This window comes from Spinacia oleracea, chromosome 5, assembly GCF_020520425.1.
Source record: "Spinacia oleracea cultivar Varoflay chromosome 5, BTI_SOV_V1, whole genome shotgun sequence".
NCBI classification, from domain to species: domain Eukaryota; kingdom Viridiplantae; phylum Streptophyta; class Magnoliopsida; order Caryophyllales; family Amaranthaceae; genus Spinacia; species Spinacia oleracea.
The window spans coordinates 9,718,179-9,740,951 of NC_079491.1; the positions used below are offsets into that span (position 1 = coordinate 9,718,179).

At 35.5% G+C, this 22,773-nt stretch overlaps 3 protein-coding genes and 1 non-coding gene across 5 annotated transcripts; 2 read left to right on the forward strand and 2 right to left on the reverse strand.

Moving 5' to 3' along the window:
- Nucleotides 1-4,070: 4,070 nt before the first annotated feature.
- On the reverse strand, nucleotides 4,071-7,793 carry LOC110790486 (uncharacterized). 2 transcript variants are annotated; one of them, XM_021995275.2, is made up of 5 exons: nucleotides 7,550-7,793; nucleotides 7,367-7,439; nucleotides 4,916-4,982; nucleotides 4,751-4,820; nucleotides 4,071-4,158 (listed from the first exon to the last, which is right to left on the reverse strand). In XM_021995275.2, exons 1-5 carry the CDS (start codon nucleotides 7,643-7,645, stop codon nucleotides 4,072-4,074), a joined length of 393 nt encoding a protein of 130 aa, XP_021850967.1. In that variant the 5' UTR covers nucleotides 7,646-7,793; the 3' UTR covers nucleotide 4,071. The 2 variants fall into 2 exon arrangements, with proteins under 2 accessions (XP_021850967.1, XP_021850968.1); XM_021995276.2 differs by having other exon boundaries at nucleotides 4,916-4,967; nucleotides 7,550-7,790.
- A 7,700-nt stretch (nucleotides 7,794-15,493) lies between these two features.
- On the forward strand, nucleotides 15,494-20,536 carry LOC110790488 (protein NRT1/ PTR FAMILY 4.6). Its single transcript, XM_021995277.2, has 5 exons — nucleotides 15,494-15,646; nucleotides 16,062-16,170; nucleotides 17,111-17,328; nucleotides 17,822-18,265; nucleotides 19,373-20,536. The coding sequence occupies exons 1-5, from the start codon at nucleotides 15,620-15,622 to the stop codon at nucleotides 20,339-20,341; spliced, it is 1,767 nt and encodes a 588-aa protein (XP_021850969.2). The 5' UTR covers nucleotides 15,494-15,619; the 3' UTR covers nucleotides 20,342-20,536.
- Nucleotides 20,537-20,794: 258 nt separating this feature from the next.
- On the forward strand, nucleotides 20,795-20,867 carry TRNAA-AGC (transfer RNA alanine (anticodon AGC)). The gene has a single exon. It is a non-coding gene; the product is annotated as a tRNA-Ala (tRNA).
- Nucleotides 20,868-20,951: 84 nt separating this feature from the next.
- Nucleotides 20,952-22,773, reverse strand: LOC110790489 (hypersensitive-induced response protein 1; the record flags this gene model as incomplete). Its single annotated transcript, XM_056828266.1, is given in 5 exon segments — nucleotides 20,952-21,554; nucleotides 21,795-21,891; nucleotides 22,086-22,177; nucleotides 22,279-22,399; nucleotides 22,739-22,773. Coding segments are annotated over 5 exon segments (707 nt in total), but the record flags the coding sequence as incomplete, so codon positions are not given.

Below are 22,773 nucleotides of genomic sequence, written 5' to 3' on the forward strand. Positions count from 1 at the left end.
CACATGACCTCAATTAGATTCCTCTCCCCCTTTTTTAAGGGGGTATTCTTAATTGGTAAGGTTAGGGCTTGTTTGGGGCCCTCTCTCTTTCGGGTTCAAGTCGGGGCGGGTTGAGTGTCGTATATGTTTTCTTTTGAGGAGTGTTGATCTTTGTTTGTGATGAATAGGAGATTGACTAGCGAAGTTGATATCTTTGGGGTTCATGTGGTAATTAGGCATGACGAACCGAATTAGGTTTAATGAGATCGGGTTATACATGACCCGCATTGTTAATGGGTCATCAACCCACTTCCCAATTTCTAAGTTCTAATCAAACCAACACATAACCTAGCTCAAGCCAAGGTATCGAAAGTAGTGAACAACCCAACCAGATCGAACTATGTCATTGTCCCCCTGATAAGCTTATCTCATATGCCGCTTACTTGACCCAACTATGTCACCCTGATAAGCTTATCTCACATGTCATTTACTTGACCCAATACAATATAGACAGGCAAAGCGAACATCCCTACTTGCTAGGGAGTAATTAAGGGATCATGCCCTTTAGGTTTATAATTGATAAGTTTTCACATTCAATAACTTTAAGATAAGTTTAGATGCATTCCAACTTCCAAGTTCCAATGAGATCCAAAAGTTCAATCTCTAAAGTTTATTCTCTTGCAACCATGTTCGATTTCATCCAGTAAGTTCTAATCAGGTTTAACAAGTTCTAATCAGGTCCAATATAAATTTAAATAAGTTTAGGTATCATCAGATGAAAAGAACAAACCCTAAAAAAAATACAATAATTTGAGCCTTAAAAGGTAAAATAAAAACGTTACAATTGCATTTTAAACAAGATCGGGAGAAGGTCAATAAGTGTGATAAGAAAACACATGTTTGATGTGTGTACTTGAAACGATGGTGTCTAGTCTATCTAGGTACTAAGTACACCATAATTATTGATTAAATTGAGTAGGACTATAAGAGGTACAACATCTTGCCATTTGAAGTCCTAGGCTCAATCGAAATGTCATGTCACAAAACTCACTATAGGACCGCATACATGAATACATGCATGTTACATTGTTACAAAGTGTGCAACATTTACATTATTGGTTACTTGGTTAGCTACCAATCTATTACTATGAACCTTAATTATATGTACCGTGTACGTAACATATTTGTACGAGTACTTTTTTCTTCTACTCTAGTCCATTCAGTCTCTTGCCTAAAGTTATTAGTTAACCTATTCCTCTATTATAACGTAGCCGTTTCACACTTGAATGTATAGAGGCCTTGTAACCCTTAAATGTATGGGAATATAAAACTTTGTCTTCCAATTTACGTTCTCGATCGATTCTAACATGTTATAAGATTGGTTAATCTTGCTTGTATTTCAAAAATTACAATTGCAAATGATTTAGCTTTATGCCTTGCATGTCGGGTATTCCGACAAGTGAAGTTATAATATGGTAAGGTTATAGAGCCTTGAAAATTATTATGTGCACTCGGGTGCACCGAACACCCAAGATTATTTTTATATCCATTGATGATCTCTCTCATATTTTAGGCAAGAGGCTGAATAGCCTAGAAAACAGCCTAAAGGGAGGAAGGCCATGAACTATTTTGCTTGATAGTTTATATACTATTCCCTTCATTCCTTGCAAGGTAGGGGAGGAGGAATTAAATGGTAATCCAAGTCAACAACATGTACCATCAAGGCATCGAATTTAAGGGGATGTTTGGTTGAGAGTAGAGTATGATGGAAAAGGAGAGGTTTGAAAGTGTTTGGTTGAGAGAGGAATTGAAAGAATAGTTTGATTATAAAAAGCTAAATTTGAAAATCATAGGAAAATGAGTTTTTGGGCAAGAGATACTTGTAATGTTTAAGGGGAAATGACTATCTATCCTAAAAAGTTGCTCATTTTTACTAGTACTTCGTATCCTTTGTAAGTTAATTCAATCAGCTAACATCATACATTCATACGGAGTATCTACCGGGTAAATGCAAACCGCTAACCCGCAACATCTAACCGCTAATTGCCAAATAATCTACTACATATGTGTTTGTGCAGGTCATCTATTAGTATAACAACTCCAATACGAAGAATATCAATTGTTAACTTTGTTAATAAGCACACTTACCACATTTTATACTTTGTACATATTTTTAATCTGTGAGTTCCTCTTATCACCTTGATTCGAAAACGTTTACCAAAAGGAAATATGGCAGGAAAGTCGTGCACACTAGGCATGAAGCAGAAGTGTTGTTTTCATTGTGGATAGTAGTAAATTTATACTTCGTTACACACATTGGCTACAATGTCAAACTCTACCTACCAGGCTAACACTAAGTTATACCCCGTACCACGTAGATCATGTACACACTTAGACTATGTTCTCTTCTACACTTAGGTTATGGTCTCTTAGTATGATTTGATATGGTTTGATTTTTCTAGTTTATGGTCTGATGTGACCTGAATTTTCCTGTCTAACCTAATAAGGTATGAAATTTTTAAGTCTAGTCTGATATAAGTTTTCTTGTAAGTTATTTGTATTTTCTGGTTTACAATTTTCTTATCTGGTACTCCATATAATTTACTCTGATTTTATCAAAAATAAGTAATATCCAATAAAAATAAGGTGAAGAAAACATCGACATGTGATCATAATTTAGAGATGATCGACATTTGATCATAATTTAGAGAAAGTGGTACATAATTGACTATTTGAGCCATCCTGTATACACTTGACCATTACTAAACAAGACTAGCTCGGTTCCAAACTTGACTTTATCCGGTATGGTCCAATCCGGTCCGGATCCGAGTACACTCATAAGTGCCACCCATGGAGCCACTAGCTACCACAATACTAAAGGCATTGTGATAAGTAAAAGTAGATAAGTAAAAAGGTTGGTCAAAGCATGGAGCAATTACGTTACATTTATGAGATTACGCTTAGATTTCTAGTGGAGATATCCAATCGTGATATTCTTAATTCTTACTCCAATATTTCAATAAGGGCAAATTGGGCAAAGTGTGGAAAATTCTAGAGTGGAGATGCAGATTGATATTTGACAACGAGGCAACAGGCAGAGAAAGACTAAACAAAGGAATATGTCCAAATCTGTCCAAATCAGTCGCCTTAGTGGTGGGCTCATCGCAAATGGGCCCAACCTTATTCTTGGAGTTGGGGCTCTGTACCTGGACCTTCTTATGGTTTCTTGTAAGATTAAGCCAGCTAGATCCAGCCCAAATGTTGGGCTAATGATCCATTCTATAAAGCCCATTTCGGAATCCAGGTATTTTTGTTGTTGTTGAGAAGGACTGAATGAGCAGCGAGGATAATATAAATTACAAATGTTGGGAAGAGACTCGAAATTAAAACATATCGTACATAGACTCTCATTCCTAATCATTAGGTCAAGACATCATTGATATTTTGAAATCTACATAGTATTTGGCAACTAGAGTGTAATTCATCTTAGTATTGTAGCATATTAGTTTCACCGCGATATACTCCAATTTTTATTTTGTTTTAGTTAACTATTTATTATGTCTAAAACAAGTATGGGTAAGTTGGAACACAATAGAGATTTAAACTTTGGCTAAAATAAGGCCATTCCGTACATTTTTGTAAATCTCAAGAATATTTGGTGCATTATGAAATTATTTCGTGGATTTCGTAAAATCTCAGGGTCATTTCTATAATGTTATATTTTTATGGTTTCACCTTAAAAAAAAAAGTACAAAGGGATACGGATGGGGTAGCCGAGGCTAAAACCTGGTTCATTTACCAGTCTGTCTTTCAAGTACTGAAATCAAAATGGTAGCCATGAGAAAATACCGCCATTATAAACCATATCATCAAGAAATAGAGCCAAAATAGAAGAAGCAACTACACTGAAACCACCAAAAGAAACTGGGTTTCAGTGCGGTGGAATGAACTCTTCAACGTTAGGAATAACAGCGCTGGTACAACTTAAAGCCATTTACAGGAAAATGCTCATTATATAATTGGATGAAAACAAAATTTAGGTTGAAGAAAGACAATTTTGATAAGCTATACATACTTCCCTGATTTTGTTGTTCAAGATTCTTCCTTGGCAAAATAACTTTGTGGCAAGGAGAAGTCCTCCTCACGCTGCGGGAATTCTGCATCCTCACCTTCTCCTCTCTAAAATTGAAAAACAAAACAAGATTGATCACTATAAGTGACAACTTATATGAATACTCTGTGCATTACAATTAGATCTGATTATTGGACAGGGTAGTCCGATGGGTGTATGGTTTGGGTCATGTTAATAGGGTTCTTATTGGGTAGGGTTCTTATTGGACATGGTCTTTATTAAGGTCAATATAGGGCCTATCTTATAACACAATCATTTTGAAAACTAAAATAGTTATGACATAAAAAATTATATGGACAGTTTCGCTGCTTCGTATTCACTTGTATTCGCATTTGACTCTTTTTTTTTCAATTTTCCTTGTTCGTTTATTGACCCTCCCACTACCGGCCCGATATTGACCCGTGACCTGCCCATTAGTAACCCGCTAAAATTGACCATTTCATTACCCGCACCGAACCTGACCCGACCCATCCAATAACAGGTCTAATTAAAATCTTCTAGCTGTATGCAGAGAATTTCCATATAGAACAATGGATAGTCGAGGGCCCAAGGTGTCGTGAATTTGAATGGTAAGCTAAATCTATAAACCTTCCAGCAAGTCACTGACTAAAGTAAATTGATCTTCAACAGCTTGCTTACCAGCATTTTCAGGTCGTAGAAACGGTCTAGCAAGCGCATAACCTCGTCAGCAGAAAACTGGCGATCAAAACTGTTTGAAGCAAAATGGGAAGGTTGAAATTATTTTAACCAGATGTTAATAATTTCAAGGAAACAAACGCTTCACTGTAATGACGCAGTGCATACCTTCTCCGGAGAAATTCCATCATGCCATAAAGGGCAAAGTGGTGATGAACGCCTGAAGCAGAAAATCCTATTATGGAATTCTTATATTTAATTTACAGATAATGCATCGTAAAAATAAACTGAAGTAGATATAATATAAGTGCTTTGACAGTGCACTAATCCGCATAACAAAAAGGAGGTGATCCGTTACAATGTAAAAATGATCAACAACAAGCAGTCACCTAAACTTGGGACTTCACCTTTTGGTAGACTTCACACTTAACATGGAACTAATATATTCTAGCACAACAGTACCTTATATTTTTCAGCTTTCAGTAACTGAAACCAAGAAGTTATCAGCCCATTTCCATTCACTCAATACTACCTCTTGAGTACAATCGGATGATATTATGATAATGAACTTTGTGAAGTAAAAGAGATGGTTACTATGGTCAAGCATTACCGATTACTGTGGGTATTTGCATGGTTCTCTAACAAAATTACAAATAAAATCATTACCATTACCACTACCAATTGCCGCCTGCCAAAAGGGGTATTAAGGTATGAATACAATGGTCTCTTCAAGATGTCTATCAGCACTTTCTGTTTCTCCCATCATATACAAAGTTCTGAAATCCTTGAACAAAGGGTCTTGCTCTACTTATATGATGCCGTGATGGACTGATGGTGACACAAATTGTCAACCATAGAGTAAAAATTAATAATAAAGATCCAGGTATAACCACTTTAGAAGGTTTATTAGGAAAAATACTATCATCGGGACAGGAGCAATGCCTCGATGGAGTCCCCATTGTTCTTTTACATCATTCACTAAGGCAGCTAATGCAAATTTGGACAAATTCCTTCAAAATGCTAGGTAATATGAACTAAAGGGAGTGATGTAGTGATGGAGTGGCCATTAGTTGAACATGTTTTGGTTTGAGGTTTGCCAAGCAATATACTCTGTGGAGCCGAAGGAAACCAAAATTTCCACGTTAATACATTCTATTTTGTCTATTTGCCACATGGAGGCAGCTCTTCAATAGGGGGGTAGAGTTGAATTTGCAAATTCCATTTCCAATTTCAACTTTCTTTCTATCTTTAGCAATGGTACTATCAGATAGAAGTTCAAAGCAACTATATCACTGTCAAAAATGACGGGATCTCCATTTTAGTCGGACCATTTCTAACAAAGAGATCCCTATGTTTGCAAGAGGAATTCAGTGGCTGTTTGAACTGTCTGTTAGTTTTGAGTTCTAGCTCAAATAGTAACTAGTCAGCTCTATGGCAGTGGCAATGTTGTTGTCCTACAAGTTCCCAGGCTTAGGAAATTTAAGGGTCATATACTTATATGTTGACTTCTGCCAATTGAAATGTCAAGAACTGTCCGCAATGAGTTAAACTTTCTAGCTGTAGTACCCTACCTTGTTTGGTTTTAAGGTGCAGCCTTCAAAGTCTTTTAAATGTGTGGTTTCTGTGTTGCTGATTTGGTTTATTCGAGACCCTCCCTTCAGGCTTTTAACATAAAGAAGGTGACATCTTTATGATCATTGATTAGTGAATAATTTACCGAGTAAAAAGCACTTAAAAAATTGGTAAACAAATACGAGGTATATTCAAGTTCCTTTTGGTCTATCAATCCTGATCAGCATAATCAACACAAGTTCAAAGGTTCCCCGTATTCATCCCCGTCTTATAAAAAATAAACAAGGGAAAAACAATAGTTCCCGTTAAGGAATTATCAAAAGCAACCTCTCTAAGTCTGCACGAGTCCACTAAACCCAACCTTAAGAGAGAGACCAACGACACATTTGACAGGTTAGTCTACATCCCCCCCCCCCCCCCCCCCCCCCTTCTTACCCACACGTATAAAGCATTTGTCTAGTTCTCTGAATGAAGCTCCACTTTATATCTACTTTCTTTAGTTCTAGAGGTTGACATTCTCTAATTTATTAGCGTAAATTTTGAAATCTAAGGAATACGAAGTAGTAAAATCCTTCTATAAGTTTAAATTGAGGTTACATCATATTTAGACCGTGCAAAAGGACTCGAGCGTTGTCCTTGCAAATGTGTATCAATCAAGGTTCTTTTAGATATACAAAGAGGTTTCAAGCTCGGGAGTTAAAAGGTCAAAATCACTATATTGATGATAGGCATATACGAAATACTCCATATTAGATAACTACTCAATCAAAATGACAATCATATTCACTCCAATTAATGCGACTAGTCCATTGCTACAATCAATTTCATTGCTATAATCATAACAGATTAAAACCCGAATACAGTTTCAAACAAAAGAACACGATATCTACATTTAACCACAAAGATCAAAGGATTGACCATACATGCAATCATAAGAAAACACCCTGATCAATTTGATTCAAGCCAACAATACAAAACACCCCCAAATTAAACTATTAATGGCAGAAATTATATACAAATTGAATTGGGAAATGAGTAAAAACATGCCTTTTAGTTTCCCAGGGGGGTAAATTTCAAGTGCCTCCAAAAATCTTAGCTCCAATTCCGCTTGTGATTGCTCCTATTCATTCAAATCAATAATTTATTACTTTTTCTAAAAACCCAATTGAGAATCACAAAAATAACACAAACCCAGAATCATAAAATTATCTAGAAGGGAGAGAGAAGGACCTTAGAAAGAGAAGATGCAGAGGAAGGAGGAGCTTTGCAAGGAGAGTGTACGGACATACCATCTTGTTCCTCTTCTTTACCACCTCCTCCGCCCATTTTCAGAGAATTTACAAGAAATTATACCCAAAAAGAGTAAATTAAGTTTGCAGTTTTGGTTCTTAATTACTCCGTACTTCTTTCTTGGTTTGTTTTTCTTATCGAAGAAACTGAGATTATTTGCTGACATTTTTCTAGGGTTTATGGTTTTGATCTTGTCCAAAGTTCATATTAAGGCCATGTTTGGCAATTACCCCATAATTGTTATTCCCTCCGCGGACTAAAGATGGCTGTGGCCGGGCCGGGCCGAGGCTCGACCCGACCCGGCACGAAAAAAGCACGGCCCGGCACCGGCACGAAGTCGTGGGCCGTGGGCCTTAATTTTTTGAAAAAAGCACGACAAGGCACGGCACGACTCGACCCGGCACGACAAAGCACGTTAAATTTAGTCAAAATAGCCTTAGGCAAGACGGGCCGGCCCGACCCGACCCGACCACACGTGGGCTTGGGTCGGGTTTGGGCCTTATTTTTAACTTTTCGGCCCGGCCCGGCACGGTACGAAACAACGTGGGCCTGGAGTGGGCCCGGCCCACAGCCATCCGCTCCTTAATATTTGGCCCATTGCATTTCTTTTTGTCCAAAATTTTAAAACTTTGAGTATGAATTGTCATTACCCTATATAAAGTAAAATATTCGGTTTGTTAGATTCTGTTCAATGTGTATCTTTAGAATATGACTTTTTAGTACTTTTACGCATGTAAAATTGAATATATTTACGTTTTAAATCATATCTAGTAGACCGTGAAAGTCAAATGATGCAATCAAGAAAGGACAGAGGTAGTAGTTGATAACGAGTTTGACTGGATGATCATCGTTAGTTGGTGTTGTATTAGTTCGTTTGACTAGCTGATTAAATTACTTGTTAAATGGTGTCAATGTCTTTAATGGTAATATCACGCATTAAACAACTAATCCCTCCGTCCCTTTTTATTCTTTACCTATTCTGTTTTGAAACTCCCATTTTAATCTTTACGTTTATAATATTTTATTTTATATTATAATACAAATGTCCCTAATATTCTATCAAAATCGTACCAAGTGATTATTTTAATCAATTAGAAAATGTGTGAGATTTAATCTCACACATTTTCTAATTGAGTTATTAAATCTTTCACACTTTCCCGATGTCAAGATTTTGTATGAATAAACGTAATTTGTATTATTTAAAATAAAATAAAAAGAATCTCAATCCACATTAATTAGTCGTTAAATCGCGTGTATGATACCAAACGTAAAGGGACGGAGGAAGTAATAAGTAGCTAACAACTAATTTATACTTCCTCCGATTTTTAATACTCGCAACATTTGTCACTTTCGCACATATCAACGCACAACTTTGATCATTAATATCTTTAATTCTCTTTAAGCAAAAATTACAAAAATTGATATTTTGAAAGTACACATTGAGACGAATCTAACAAGATCTTATATGACTATATTTTATCTTACTTATAAATAACCAATAATAGTCAAAGTAGAATATATGAATAGTGTAAAAAACACAAACGTTGCGAGTATTAAAAATCGGAGGAAAAACATTATATTGTGTATCCGTGTAGGTTGTAATGATTGTAACTTTGACTTATGATAAATTTGATACTTTATACCCACTTCTTCAAGTCTTAATGCAAGAGACTCGTATACTTAGCTTTTTCAAAATTAGTTCTCTTATTCAAAACTCTCTTCCAAATCTCTTATAATCTAAACATTTTTCATTAGTTTTTTGAAATGGTCAAATCTCTAATTCACCTTAAATTTTTTTTTTTTTCCAAATCTATCATAATCAAACACTGAAACAACCCCGTAAGTTGGTTTGATAGAGTACATAAAAAAAATTAAGGACATTTTAGGTGCACATCAAACATCTCAAAAATTAGCCTATATTATACTTCCTCCAATTTTTAATACTCGCAACATTTGGACTTTTTACACTATTCACAAATTCTAATTTGACTATTATTGGTTATTTACAAGTAAGATAAAATATAGTCAAATAAGATCTTGTTACATTCGTCTCAATGTGTACTTCCAAAATATCAATTTTTTTATATTTTTTGCTTAAAGATATTAATGATCAAAGTTGTGCATTAAAATGCGTGAAAATGACAAATGTTGCGAGTATTAAAAATCAGAGGAACTGAAAAATAAGCATATCGTGATGGGTGTTTTAGGCAAGATGGAGATTTTTTGTGATGCTAATTATACTCCATATACTTATATTTACAAACTTTAAGTATATTTATTGATGAGAACATATAGTTAATTAAGTAATTAACGTCCTAGTCTTTTATGATCAATTCACATAGAGGCGTATCTATTTACTTTCTAGTGAGGAAGATTTCATCCCATTAACGAGGGAAAAAAATAACTCATCGCCATACGCAACATTTTATGTGTATTTTTGGGTATTTATTCATAGGTTTAAATAAATAAATTATTTGAGGCCAGCACAATTTGGCCACGGTGAGAGGTCATCCCCATAAATTTGGACACAACATTCTGAATTGCGTTAGAAAACATACGTAATAAAGATTCAAAATATTATTTACATATATATCCTCAACCTAAAACAACAACAAGAATAACATATGAAATTTGCCAAATTGTTGAGATTCCCTTAGGTTTCCTCGACCTAGGTAATAAGTTCTTCAACTTAAATGGTGGACAAGGATGAATCGTAGGAGACCAATTAAACGGGTAGGGTAATTCAGTTATTTTCAGGTTGTTGTTGTTGTGGGGTTTTTCCTATGTTGATGATGTGAAAGTCTCCGATACACCGTTCCCAGACTCGTCCTTTCAGCTCACTGAAAATCCTGCAAAACAGGGGATTTCGGAAAACTCCTCCGATGCTTAAGTAAGTAATCTGTATTTAGAGAGAGAAAATAGAGAGAGAATAAGTAGAGAGAGAAATTGTACTCTCTGAAATGATTTTTTTGGCCTCCACAATGAGGTATGAGGGTTTGTATTTATAGTTTATTGGGAAAAGTGTTTTGTCAGCATTTACCCTAAAATCAAGTCATATGATTGGTTCATTCATGTCATAATGACAAGTGTCCTTACATGTTTGTGACCCTTTGATTGATCAGACTTTTTTGTGGGCCTTGGGCCTATTGGAGAGTTTGTACTCATGCCAATAGGGGAAATATATTGATTACCTTCCATAGTGACACATGTCAGCTCGTTATAGGTTGCTTTGCCACGTCATAAGTTAACAAGAAATAAGATATGTGTCCATTAAACTAGACACGTGTAACTCGGTTATTGGTCCATGGTGGACATACTCTTTTTGTCCACATCAGTTGTTATCACTGGTTATCGTGGAATATCTCATTTTTTTAATTATAGTTAATGACATGTTTTTAGTTAAGCACTTGTGTTCTTTTGATAGTACTATTCGTATTATATATTTATAATCCATGTCGTATCCAATGCATGGAGAGCGGAGTGACATGGGTTTTAAAAACGAGGGTTTCGCCTTTTGAAAAAGAGGGATGTTAATGTAGGGTTTGCAAGTTGCAACCTTTGTGGTTTGTACATTTTAGTCGGCGCATCATGATCATCTTGGTGATTAGTGGCTAGAGTAACTTGGTGGACATGATTTCCATGTACTCCAAATTTGTATCATTAGGGAATAGGGATCACAAAATCTCGACACATATTGTCCTTTTCTGTTATTTCATAAATATAGCCAGGAGTTTGAAAATGATATTCTTCAATACCACGGCTCGAAATTGTCTCTTTGGATATATCTAATAATATTGGAACGGCTAGGTGAAATTATATGTTTCATTATTTGTGTACAACTTTCTCATAATACGCAGTATAGAATAGTTGATAATCACACTTGACCAAACCATTTTTTTCAATTTTCATAGCTAGATTCACCTTAATAATTAACCAATGGAAGAAAATGGCACACTGGTGATATCTAAATTGGGACATAAGATTTTACTTCCCCCCCCCCCCCTCCCCTTCAACCAATCGATTCTCTGGAAACTAGCCCTTAGGTTCTTTGTAAACACCTGATTTTACTGCGTTAATTGTACTTCATTTTCTCTTTTCGATATGAAATTAACTGACGTCTTTCGGAATAAAAACTTATTATAGACCGCTTATATTGTTTGAAATGAAAGTAAAGGTAGTACAAAGACTCCAGCACTACACAAAGGACAAATCTTGGTGAACACGTACTTACCATTGTAATTCATCTGAAATGATAATTTTGGGTAGTCCTTGGATTTTCTTTCCTTAAACAAACAACATAAAATAAATAAAGGGTAAAACTTGGATAACACTTATCAAGTTTTTGCATACAAAAGAGAGCGAGGAACATCTTCATTCCTATATAGAAGTAAATAATAACAATATTAATTGATAGAACGATATTACTAATTAAAGCCCAAGCGTCCGCTTCATTCCATTAAGCAATATTATCATACAAAATGAGGATATAATGGTCATTTGTTGTGTAGGTGGCTTACTATTGACCACTCAAAGCTTTTATATTGGTATATATACATAAAAAAAGTGAACACAAATATTCTAAGTAGGCAGTCAACACCTGGAAGAATATTTGGCATAAAGAAAGATGCAGAATGAACAAGCATTATCCAACCAAATTGAGGCTGAAGAACCTTTGAGAGAATGAAGATTCTCCAAATAGTATTCAATTCCAAGATGATATATATGAGCTTTTCCACCTAGGAATATCCTTTTAACTAAATGCTAATAACTTTATCATGGGCAAAAGAAAAATAATAAAAATAATCATAATCTATTTGCAATGTGGCATGTGTTACATGTATGTTAGTTTCTTAAAATAACCTTTCATTAGTACATATAATTGGTCCTTCTACCAAACTACATATCTTTATCATGGTTATGTGAAATGATGGGATGTATAATGAAAAAACTAATAAATTTATACTAGTTAAGTCAAAATCCATAAAGTAAGTAGTCATCTAGGTAAGTTCGAGAAATCAGAATTTGACAATCTGCTATAATAATTACTTTTTGCTTCTCGTACCTTCGAGCAAGTTTGACCTTAACTATCACTTCTATAATTTACACTTTGTTATTTTCGATACATCCTTTAATCTTCATGTCCCGCAAATAAGACCTTCTCCAGGCGAGTCTCTTTACACTATTTTCATCCTTATCATTTCCATGGAATAAAAATCTAAAGGTCCTTACCATTTAAGCAAAATGGTCGTGATATTAAGAGGATAAACATAGCTTAAAATTATTGAAGATTAGCTTTTGAAGTAAGTGGCCATACCACTACAAAAAAGAGCTAGTAGAGATGTGTGGCAAGGGTGGGTGATGAAGAGAAGGCGTGCGACATTACCAATATGCCATAAATTTTTGAAATAAGTAAAAATTAACACCACCAATATCTTATCTATATCTATAGAATATATACTACTAAATCAGAGTTCAATAAATCAGATTTTTCCTCCTAAACACATTAATTAAGGTAGAATAAATAATTAATATTGCATTGAGATTATTAACAAGCGTCTCATTAATTGAATTTTAATTATTTATCAAAATTTTCAATTATCCACTTAAAATATTTGATTTATGTAGTATTTGTATGTTATTGTCTTGAAAATAACTTTAATACAAAATATCTAATGTATTTTTAGTTAGGCCTTCTATGAGAACGTCATACGCGTAACACTGATGTCAACATTAAAAAGAGAACCATCACATTCGTTCCCGAATGATGTTCCAATTTATAATTTTGATACTATTCACAATAATATTCTAAATTATTTTCAATACATAATAAGAAAAAAAATATTCATGTGTTGTCTTATTTGTTTCGTCTCAAATTTTTAATAATGTTAATTAGAGATATAAATGACACAAAATATGTAGTGGCAAACGTGAAAAGTAAAATTGGAACATAAGTATAGAAAGGAGGGAGTATTTGATTATAAACCATAACTACTCTGTATTTCATAGAAAGTTAACTACTCTGTATTTGATTGTAGTGTATAATTAAAACAGTACTCCGTAGAACATAATTATTTGATAAAATATACTACGCATAACTATTTGATTAAAACATACAACTACATAGTACTACCTCCGTTCCTTAATGTTCTTTACGCTTTGGAATATGTGTCCAAAGTAAGAAAACTTTGACCGTGGATTCTCACTGTTATATACATTAAAATGTTATCATGTAAGATCTTGTTAGATAGGTCTCGTTGTGTATTTTCAAAATATCAAATTTTTATAATTTTTTCACAAACGGAAATGAATATATAAGTCGTTAAATATTACATTGGAGTCCGTGCAAATAGTAACCGTAAAGAACATTAAGGAACGGAGGTAGTATATGATAAAAAATGTTGATATTATAGGTCATTTATAAATTTTTTATGTATATCCTATTAATTTTATAAAATCAATCATGGCTCAACATCTAGAAAGAAATCAATACCTAGAAAGAAATAATATTGTACTGTAAAAAGTGGTACAACTTTAATTTAATTGGAGCATTTAAACACACGACCACTTGCAATTGTCTGTACAAGATCCATCTTAAAACCATAGCCTCCCTCTTTTATGATCAAATGTTTGGTTTTGTAGCTGACAAATCCAATATCAGCCGTTGATCCAAGGCAATCAACTAACACCACTTCCTACTTCCCCATCTTATAAGTCACATACATTTCGTACAATCATGCCCAACTATCAAACAAATTGATTAACCAATTTATATTCATTCTCTTTTCGGACGAAAGCAAATTCAATGTAGTTTCTTTTGTGTGTGAATGGGAATAAAAAACATTATAAATGGAGAATAGAAAATAGGGATGGGGGATGGAAATTCCAATCCATAACCCTATCGTATACAGACCATTGGTTTTTATCATAAGGCCACTACAAGAAATTGTATTATTAACGACGGGAAATTCCGCCGCTAAACGCTATAGTGGTGGGATTTCTTGTCGTAAATCCGTCATAGAAAGGCCAGGGGTCGTCGTTAATGAAAAATCCCGTCGTTACCCCGTTATAAAAGACATTTGCGACGGTTGTTCCAGTCTTTATTTGGTTGTTAGCCCTGTCCCAAAAATCTTTTACGACGGAATTTTTAACCCGTCATTATTGAGTTGTCATAAATGATACAAATTCTTGTAGGGCATGCAAACACATTATTGACACTTCATGTAGTGATTTTACCTAGAGTAAAAGCAAATTAGTTAGGGAACAACCCATAAATGTGTAATTTTTATTGTTATTTCACTTCCCTACTTTGGTCAAAGAGTGGTGCAATAAAGTATTTGGCGTTCTAAGCAAATTAGAGAAGAAAAAAAAAATAGATTAACGTGATCCAAATTTCTTGGTCTACATGATACTCCATCAACTTGCTATAAACATTATACATTATACATGAGGATAGTATATATATAGTTGTACTTTATATAGTTATGTTTAATTATCATTCTTTACAATCAAATAGTAATTTTCTAATTAAATAATTACACTTTATTATCGTATAGTTATATATTTTAATGTTGCTATCATTTATTTTATGCGTATGACGGTTTCATAAGAGTCCTACCCTTAACTATATAGCCCATCTTATAGCTTACTCCGTACTAGTTTATAATATCCTCGTATGTATCAAACAAAAGGTAATAAGAAATTTTGATTTCAACTTTTCTAGTCTAATACTTATGATACTAGAACACTCAATAACTTGTAAGTTTTTTGAATAAGGTGAAGAGAATACAACCAGTTCGTGATCTTGATGTGTAGACAACTTTTGCAACACAACCATTGGTGGGAGAATAGGCCCATAAGAATGTCAAGTCCTTTTCAAGGTTGTCTAGACCTTTCTCTATGGTTCATCAATATAGGACGATTGACCTGGTGTATAAATTCTCGTCACCTAAAAACTCCTACAAACTCGAAGAAACTTACTCTCGAAAAACCTTCATAAGTAAACAGTTGTAAATGCAACAAATTTGTAGCACAATAATGGTGAGTTTTCTGATGTTTTTACATGCATGCATGTCTTAATAAATTCATTTAGGCCCTCTTTTGTTTTGATGGAAAACACTTTCTCGCATAATTTTTTCGTTTTCTTTATTTGTTTTGTTAAGGGTGGAAAACAGTTTTTCTAAAGGTGAAATATAAAGTTCCCCAATTTTCATAATGGCGGAAATTAAATCCACAGTTTTTTCAATGGTTAAAAGTTAACTTTCTGTAGTTTTTCCAATGGTGGAAAGTTAATTTTCCCTAGGTGAAAAAACAAGTTCCCTTTTAAAAATTGTTTTAGAAAGTTGTTTTCATCCTTAAAAATCGTTTTCTTTGAAAAAGTTTTCCGTTAAAGCAAACAGAACTTTAGTTATGCATTCATTTAGGTAACCTTTGTGATGCATACATAACCATGTAGGAAGAAGAATACGGCGGGGTAAGCAAATGGGAAGGTTACGTCGATTGGAGGAACAAAACAGCCATTAAAGGCCGTCATGGTGGAATTCTTGCTGCATTTTTCGTCCTAGGTTCGTGCCTTTTCTCGCTTCGATCTTACTCCGTAGTATTAATGTCTATTATACCCTCGGATGCAAGCTTTCATTCGGTAAACTCGATCAATGATGTCTTGGCCTAGTGGTTAAGACTGAGGGTCTGTGTACAATAGGTCTCAAGTTCGAATCTCCCCGTCTCCATTTGTAATTTATATTGCCCTCGTGGCTCATTCGCACCCAAAAAAAATATATAGCAACTTAAGAATGCTCATTAGGAAACATAGTATGCTCATTTAGCTTCAAATTAAACATAAAGGGGGTAGTGTTTGGTAATTAGTAGACACTTGCTTTTCAAACATAAAGCCAGCTTTTCCGCCAAAATAAAAAAAACTAGTGTTATTAGCTTTTTGATGATGGTCATTAGCTTTTCATTTTGCTAATTATAAATTTTATCCCACATTAGTGAGGTCATTTTGTATCAAACAACCAATAAACAACATCCAAGTTTACCAAAAACATTTTTGGAAAGCCTACAATCAAGCAATCAACACAAAAAACCAACAAACAGCCAATCTAACAAGTGATCAAGTGAAACATCCAACAATCAACATTGTTTGTGTGATTTGTAGCTTGTCCTAAACTCATGTGAGCGTATAGGCCCTACCTCCCCTATATCCGGGTGTATAATTGTTAGAATAATGTCTTGAATCAGCTAAGCCCCTAGTTGTATTCTGTAGTCTGTACTCTTAAAGATCAATAAAACTTTCCTCCCCTCTACCTGTTGACAGTAGCTAACACTGCACGTACATTGTTAGTGAACCACGTTAAATCTTTACGTTCCTTATTTACGTTATTTAATATTTCTTTGCATCCGTTATAACAATAATAGAACTAGCTTGCAGATGATCACCAACTTATAGCTAATTAACCATTGCATTATTTGTTGATGGCCTTGTTTCAACAATATATATATCAGTTGTGGAGGTGCTGGAGAACCTTGCATACTTGGCGAATGCGAGTAATCTAGTCATTTACCTATCAAAGCACATGCACTTCTCACCATCTAAATCAGCCGTCATGGTCACAAACTTCATGGGCACGGCCTTCTTGCTAGCACTCCTTGGTGGCTTCTTGTCCGACGCTTACTTAACCACCTATCATGTGTTCTTCATCAGTGCTGTTATAGAGTTTATGGTAAGTTGGAACTAAATCGAACTTAAGAGATTGAATTTCAACATTTTTTGTAAGGACTTTTTTAATATTTACCACCTTATATATAACCACTTTTGAAACTTACCACCTTGTACTTAACATGTATCATGTGTTCTTCATAGTGTTGTTATAGAGTTTATGGCAAGTAGGAACAAAATTTAAACTTCAAGAGATTGAATTTCAACAAGAAAAAAACATCAATTGATTGTTTCTTCACATGGGTTGATTAAGACATAGAAAAGAACTTGTAATTTGTAATATTCTCAAGCCCTTTTAAATGTTGAAAATGATATCTAAAATTGTTGTTATTAATGGTCCACCAGTTATATTAATTACAGTGTACCATAAACATAACTTTCAATAACTTTTCTTCGAAAAACATGTATCATCTATAACTCTATTTTATTTTTATTATGCTAAAACAGACACCACGAATGACACATATCACTTCCTGGTGCAACAACTGTTTGTGCAGGGTCTTATGATACTCACTATTCAAGCTCACATAGCCTCTCTACAACCACCACCGTGCCCTCATACAGAATTAAGCAATGTACCATGCACCGGAGTCACAGGTGGGAAAGCCGCGGTGCTATTTATAGGCCTGTATCTGGTTGCACTTGGTGTAGGTGGGATAAAAGGCTCGCTTCCCTCGCATGGAGCCGAGCAGTTTGATGAGAATACGAAAGGAGGGAGGAAGAAGAGATCAACATTTTTCAATTACTATGTGTTCTGTCTTTCTTGTGGTGCTTTGGTTGCAGTTACCTTTGTGGTGTGGGTTGAAGATAACATTGGTTGGCAATGGGGTTTTGGAGTTTCTACTCTAACTATATTGCTTGCTGTACCCATCTTTCTGCTTGGTTCCTCTACTTACAGGATCAAAGTTCCTGCAGGAAGCCCTCTGACAACTATTTTCAAGGTAATTTTCTCAACTTTCAGCATTTTTCCCCCTGTTGGCATTTCATCTGAAACAATCTGTCAAACATAATAGGTAGGTTAGGATAAAGATGGCACAGGGCCCCGAAGCCCGGCCCGGCCAACCCCGGCCCGGGCTAGCTTGAAAAAAGAATGGCCCGACACAGGCACGGAAAAAACACGGCTCGACACGAGCACAAAATCATTGGTCGGGCTTGAGCCACATTTTTTTTGGGAAAATGCATGACACTAAACGACAAAGCACATCAAATTGAGTAAAGTCCACGACCTGAAGCACCACCCGACCAGCACGGAAAAATTACGGCTCGACACGAGCACAAAATCATCGGTCGGGCTTGAGCCGCATTTTTTTTGGGAAAATGCATGACACCTAACGACAAAGCACACCAAATTGAGTAAAATCCCCAATCTAAAGCACAACCCGACCAACATGAAAAAGCACGACAAGGCCCGACCCGATCCGAACCGACAAAGCATTCTGAATTGAGGGAAATGGCTTAGACACGACAGCCCGGCACGATGCACATGGGTCTAGGTCGTACCATGGGCCGCTTTTTAAAACATCAACATGGCCCGACCCAAGCCGGCTTGACGTGGGGTGGGCCCGTTCAAGCCCACGGACCCCCTGTGCTCAACTTGAAGCCCAACCCGGCCCACAATTATCTTTATGTTAGGATTGGAGTTATAGATGGTGTATTTGAAACTCTCTTGGCTCTCTAGACCCTGCCTCATATGTAAGTGTAGCTAACAATTACTACCTCCGTTTCTGAAAGTTCTTTACGTTTTAAAAAATGTGTCCAAAGTATGAAAGCTTTGACCATTAATTACCACTATTATATACATCAAACTTTACATATAAGATTTTGTTAGATTAGTCTCGGTATGCATTTTCAGAATATCAACTTTTTATAATTTTTTCACATACGAAATTAGATATATTCGTGGTTAAATATTACATAGGAGTCCGTGCAAATAGTAACTGTAAATAACGTTATGAAACGGAGGTAGTATCCATTTAGCCTTATTCTTATGTAACCAAACTCACAACATAATTTTCATACCAATAATACATTTTTCAAACTGTGATCAGGTTTTAACAGCAGCAATCTGTAACAAGTTCTTCCCAAGGAAACCGAGCAATGCTGTCATGAACATGGAAACAAGCCCTCGTACTAGATCTGCTACCGAGCATAGACAAACTTCAACAACAGAAACAACAACAGAAACAACAACAGAAACATCAGAACTTATGTTCCTAAACCAAGCAGTAACAAACAACCCAGTCCATCAAACACTAGACTGCACAACAAAACAAGTCGAAGATGTCAAAATAGTAATGAAAACCATCCCAATCTTCGCATCCACAATCATGCTAAACTGTTGCCTTGCTCAACTCTCCACCTTCTCAGTCCAACAAGCCGCAACAATGAACACAAACATCGGCTCCTTAAAAGTCCCACCCGCCTCCCTCCCTGTATTCCCAGTCGTCTTCATAATGATCCTCGCACCTCTATACAACCACATCATACTCCCCCTTTCACGAAAACTAACAAAAACCGAAATGGGCATCACTCATCTCCAGAGAATCGGGATAGGCCTAATAATGTCCATTGTTGCAATGAATGTTGCAGCATTAGTAGAGATAAAGAGGAAGAAGGTTGCAGCTCAACGAGGTTTATTAGACTCGTCTGAGCCATTACCAATTACATTTCTTTGGATCGCGTTACAGTACTTGTTTCTTGGTTCTGCTGATCTTTTTAGTCTTGCAGGGTTGTTGGAGTTTTTCTTTACTGAAGCTCCAAGTAGTATGAAATCTTTGTCTACATCTTTTTCATGGGCATCATTAGCAGTTGGGTATTATCTAAGTTCGGTGTTGGTGACAGTGGTTAATCGAATCACAGCAGTTTCTGGGCATACCCCTTGGCTTAAAGGAAGCAACCTGAATCATTATCATTTAGAAAGGTTTTATTGGATGATGTGTGTGTTAAGTGGGATGAACTTCTTGAACTTCCTGTATTGGGCTAGACGGTACAAGTATCGATCCATGAATCAAGGTTAATGTATATTTATGATAGATTCGTAGTAGTTAATTAGATAAGAGTTCATCCAGGGAAGTTCATGGTGTTGTAGTTAGTTAAGTATAAATGTAATGTAGGAAGAAGTTCTTAATTAAGATAATTTGAGGTATTATTTCAAGCATGTTGCCTAACTAGCAAATGAACAAAGAAGTTCTTAAGCATGTCACATTTGACTACCCTTTGTCCCGTGTAGATTCGCCTATGTATGCATGCACGGATGTGACTGCCCCTATTTTCAGGTACACACGAATGTATAATAGACATGTTACTACTCCTACAGTCTAGGATCATATCTTATTTGTATAGGTGTACTCGTATTCTTTCACTTATATGCACTATATTTAAGTCAGTAATTTTACAAGTATTCATTGATCATTGATTTACGAAAATACAAATATGATAATTATGTTGACAAGGCATCATATATTAAACAAGGGGATGTAGCTCAGATGGTAGAGCGCTCGCTTAGCATGCGAGAGGTACGGGGATCGATACCCCGCATCTCCACCAAATTAATTTTTCAAAATTTTGCTTTTTGTGGTGGCAAAAAGAAGAAGAACCCTGAACATAATAAGAAAGATTCATCGAAACTTAAGCTCAAGCTAAATGATTAATTATTTATACTTGTATGTTGTTTCTCTAAGCACAAAAAAACACGGTAGTTCCAACGAACCCATAAACTTGTGCAAGTAACCAGGTCGTATACACAATTACACACTGTTAACTATCCATTCCACAAACTACTATGATTAACAAAGTAATTTTAAGCAATATGAACAAAGTATGCACAAATTAGTGATCAGAAAACCTTCCCGGCAATAGGTAATATCTATCATCGTTGCATAGGTTGTGCCTGGAGAAGCCCATCACGAATTTGAGCAGCCACATCACGAACTGCACCAGGTCCATGAGGAAGGAAGACTGTAGAAGATTTAGATGAAGCTCCAATGTCCTTCATTGTGTCGAAATATTGGGTGATTAAAACCATATCCATGACATCTTTAGCACTCGTTCCAGGAACATTTTCAGAGAAGCCAAGTACACTGTCTCTTAGACCATCTACAATCGCCTGCCGCTGACGAGCAATACCCAATCCTGACAGGTACTTAGATTCAGCTTCACCCTCAGCTCTCTTTATCTGTATGATTTTTTCTGCTTCTGCTTTATCAGTGGCTGCCACCCTCATTCTCGCAGCTGAAAAATGGGGGTAAACAAAATATAGAACATAAAAAGGATGAGTAGATGTGAAAGTATTAGGAAAAGTTATCAGTAATATTGACTACTTCCTTTTCGTAGCAACCTAACAAGTCTTCAAGAAGCATCTGCACTTACTGTATATCATAATTGGCTATTGCCAAATGATGCTATACTACCCAAGTACCCAATACCACAGCTACTAAAATGGATAGCTCAGACTGAAAGAGGGAAAATTACCAGCATTGATCTCATTCATGGCGTGTTTAACATGCTTATCTGGTTCTATATCGACAATGAGTGTTTGAACAATCTCATAACCATATGCAGACATTGCCTGTAAGGATAAAGGAGAAATTAGAAGTTGATATCAAAAGCAAAGTTAGACACCAGTTATATACTATATAAGCCAAAAAAATATATATATACTTCCTCTGTTTCTTTTTACTTGCAACACTTTGACTTTCACGCTTGTCAATGCATAACTTGATCAATTAATATCTTTAAGCCAAAAAAACATATGTGTTTAACCTTCTCCAGTTCATCCTCCACTGCTCTTGCAATTTCATTCTTTTGCTCAAAAACATCATCCAAATTGAGTTTGGGGACAGTAGCTCGAATAACTAGAAAATAAAAAAAGATGGCAAAACTTTTAGTGACATCAATAATTAGAAACTTGGATAGTGATTTTTTATTAAAATAAAGTTAGTTTTATTCTTTATACCATCAAAAACATAAGCCTGGATCTGAGCTCTTGTATTGCTCAGTTTGTAGAAAGCATCATCCGCCTTATCAGCTAGGGCACGGTACTGTATAGATGCAACCACATTGACAAATACATTGTCCTGCAAAAAATGGACCACATTTATACATCATCTTGCAAGTCAATTCTACAGCCAAGTATTGGCATTGAACGGAATAGTTGATTGACCATAAACATCTCATCAACTTAAATGCTCGAAACTGATAGAGAATGCAGAAATGGACAGATATAAGCAAAAAGTGAATGCTGAAAGCTTCTATTCATTGGATACTGAAACTTAGGCCCTCAGCTTACCAAAAATATTTCTTTATCAGCTTGATTGAATGAAGAACTATTGGTCTATTGCACATAAACCAACTCAATTTGTGCAAAATTTAAAGCATGTAGTTTTGTCCAATCAAAAGGACTGTGAGATACCAACCTTGGTTTTTGTCTCACATTTCACATCTAATTGTT

Bases quoted from the DNA above. Each gene is read 5' to 3' on its own strand.
- LOC110790486 (XM_021995275.2), bottom strand. From the start codon at position 7,645: ATGGGCGGAGGAGGTGGTAAAGAAGAGGAACAAGATGGTATGTCCGTA. The intron at 7,440-7,549 runs GTCCTTCTCTCT...TTGAATGAATAG, and splicing joins CTGCATCTTCTCTTTCTAAG to GAGCAATCACAAGCGGAATT. The intron at 4,159-4,750 runs GTAAGCAAGCTG...TTTCAATTTTAG, and splicing joins TCTACGACCTGAAAATGCTG to AGAGGAGAAGGTGAGGATGC.
- LOC110790488 (XM_021995277.2), top strand. From the start codon at position 15,620: ATGCAACAAATTTGTAGCACAATAATG. The intron at 17,329-17,821 runs GTAAGTTGGAAC...CTGTTTGTGCAG, and splicing joins GTGCTGTTATAGAGTTTATG to GGTCTTATGATACTCACTAT. The intron at 18,266-19,372 runs GTAATTTTCTCA...AACTGTGATCAG, and splicing joins CTCTGACAACTATTTTCAAG to GTTTTAACAGCAGCAATCTG.